This window comes from Prosopis cineraria, unplaced genomic scaffold, assembly GCF_029017545.1.
Source record: "Prosopis cineraria cultivar Desert tree isolate PC_DT_omini unplaced genomic scaffold, ASM2901754v1 PC88, whole genome shotgun sequence".
Taxonomy (NCBI): Eukaryota; Viridiplantae; Streptophyta; class Magnoliopsida; order Fabales; family Fabaceae; genus Prosopis; species Prosopis cineraria.
The window spans coordinates 2,791-5,325 of NW_026555415.1; the positions used below are offsets into that span (position 1 = coordinate 2,791).

Genomic DNA, 2,535 nt, shown 5'->3' on the forward strand with positions numbered 1-2,535 from the left:
AACGAACAGGGACATTCTGGACCGTGAGAAAAGAACTGTCATTCAATACTACATGGTCAAGAAGCAGGATCATGTTACTCCCTTAATTTTACCCTCCAACCTTTATTCTTGTCGGGAAATGCTAATCGCATATATATATATCTGGATCTCACATTTTCTTCTATTTTTAAGAAAAAACAAAACCATGACGCTGATGTCTCTTTAAATCAAATATTTGTTTTTATCTCCAGAACAAGTAGAGTAAAATATGCTATTTTAAACCAAAAAGAAAAAATAACAGCAAGTGGGAAATATAACTAAGAATAAAAAGAAATAGCACTTTCTCTGGTTCTGGCCTATCTCGAGTCTCGACCTTGCCACAAAAGCCCTAAGCGTCCCCTATCTTTCTCTCTCTACCAGGAGGAGGAACCGAGGAAGAATAATAAGAAGGATGGAGGAGTGAGAGTGGAGGGTTTGCTCCACCCTTTTAAGGAAAAAATCAAATCCATTGGCCATCTCAGAAATCAAAGCTACCAAAAGAGCCACGCAAGTGTGCTGCCTCAACCTCAGGAGCTTCCTCGTCATGCAGCAAAGAGAAAATAAAGGAGAGCAGTCCACTCACTCTGATCCCATCAATCTCGTCACACTTCCTTAATCTTCTTTTCCTTCCCCTTCTTCTGCTCCTCCATATCTCCACCTCTCTCTCTTTCTTCGACAAATTGTATGTAATCAATTACTCATCTCCTCTTTACTTTCTTCCCATGTTTCTTTTCTCTCTCTTTTTCCCAAGGTTGTTGATTTCATTTAACGGTAAATCCTGAAAGAGTGTGTGTGTGTGTGTGTTTTTTTTTTTTTGGGGGGGGGGGGGGTGGGTTTCACTCTCTGTATATCAGCTTGGGTGCTCTCACGAATTGTTGCCCCAAATTATGAGGTCATAGTGTTAGATAGCCATATATTCTAAGATGAATACTAATTTGCAATTCCCACACTCCCCCCTCCAGTTCTCTGTCGATCTGGAGGTATAGTGAGTGTGTACTCATCAGGAAACCTAAAGGCTGGAACAACTACTCGGATAGATGAACTTCATTGAAGCCAAGAGACGAGAAGGCGATCCCTCCATCACCACCTTCGATCTCCAAACCCAAGCCCTCAAGTTTCCCATGGACTCCCTCCAACAATTTATGGACGCTTCTTGTCACTCCGAAAACAAACAAGCCGCCGCCGCCGCCAGCGCCACCACCTCTTCCACCAACTCCAGCAGCAGCAGCAGCCGCTACGAGAACCAGAAGCGCCGCGACTGGAATACCTTCGGTCAGTACCTCAGGAATCATCGCCCTCCACTCTCACTTTCCAGATGCAGCGGTGCACACGTACTTGAATTTCTAAGGTAGATATATAATATACTTTTATACGCCGACATACGCTATAATTACCACCTCGTGGATACGACCCCTTTTTAATACATTAGAAGTTTTAGAGGAATTAATAATCGCGTGTTGGATGGCATGGCTAATTGGTGTGTATGTTGGTAGGTACCTGGACCAATTTGGTAAGACCAAAGTGCACACACCGATGTGTCCGTTTTACGGGCACCCTAACCCTCCGGCTCCATGTCCGTGCCCTCTTCGGCAAGCGTGGGGCAGTCTGGATGCGCTTATTGGTCGGCTGCGAGCGGCTTTTGAAGAGAATGGAGGCAAGCCGGAAGCGAACCCGTTCGGAGCTCGGGCTGTGAGGCTGTACCTGCGCGAGGTTCGCGATCTGCAGTCCAAAGCGAGAGGGATTAGCTATGAGAAGAAGAAGCGAAAGCGCCTTCCTCCTCCACAGCAGCAGCAGCAGCAATCATCTGTGTTTCTACCTCCAGGTGCAACTCATCAGTAATCCATTAATTTGTTTAATTCAACCAAATACTCTGCCTCTGTGCTCTATCTCTCTTAATTCCATCTTCTTCTTCAGTACTTTTCCCCACTCTCTCTCTCTCCCCCGCCTCTGTCTCTGGGCATAGGCACTGTTTGTCTTTGTATGATGTTTCCTCTGGCAGAAGCAAAAGGGTTAAAGATCATCTGTGATATCATGAATCTGCTTTTGAGGCAAACAGTAGTAGTAGACTGCTAGTTCGCGTGGGGGTACTCAAAATGGTATTTACTATTTAGAGTCTGAGAGTGAATGTGCATGGAGCTTGGGCTTCGTATCCTTTGCTAGCAACAAAAGGAATATGTGTCGTTATTATTCATATATACTTCTATGTACTTCAATACCATCATCTCTTTGTCAATCTTGGACATGGTGGAGATTAATATTTTGCGTCTTTCACATTTCTTATTTTGCTATTTTTGTATATTTGAAACCAGTTTAATTAATGTCAAGTCGATAGTCCTTCATGTCTCGTCATGTCTTTGCATTTCCTGTTTAACTGAATGGCGATGTTCAGTTTTTAACTTCACGCATATCGATCTGCCCGCCAATTGGTTCTCTTTTTCTATTTCCTTTGTCTCCGCCAGTTTCACTTTTACTTGCTACACTGTCCCCCTCCAAATATATTTATATATGTATGGAGAA

At 43.7% G+C, this 2,535-nt stretch overlaps 1 protein-coding gene across 1 annotated transcript; it reads left to right on the forward strand.

Annotated features, from left to right (window-relative positions):
* The first annotated feature begins 333 nt into the window (after positions 1-333).
* On the forward strand, positions 334-2,291 carry LOC129295322 (protein LIGHT-DEPENDENT SHORT HYPOCOTYLS 4-like). Its single transcript, XM_054933839.1, has 3 exons — positions 334-700; positions 981-1,366; positions 1,512-2,291. The coding sequence occupies exons 2-3, from the start codon at positions 1,056-1,058 to the stop codon at positions 1,855-1,857; spliced, it is 657 nt and encodes a 218-aa protein (XP_054789814.1). The 5' UTR covers positions 334-700; positions 981-1,055; the 3' UTR covers positions 1,858-2,291.
* Positions 2,292-2,535: the final 244 nt, after the last annotated feature.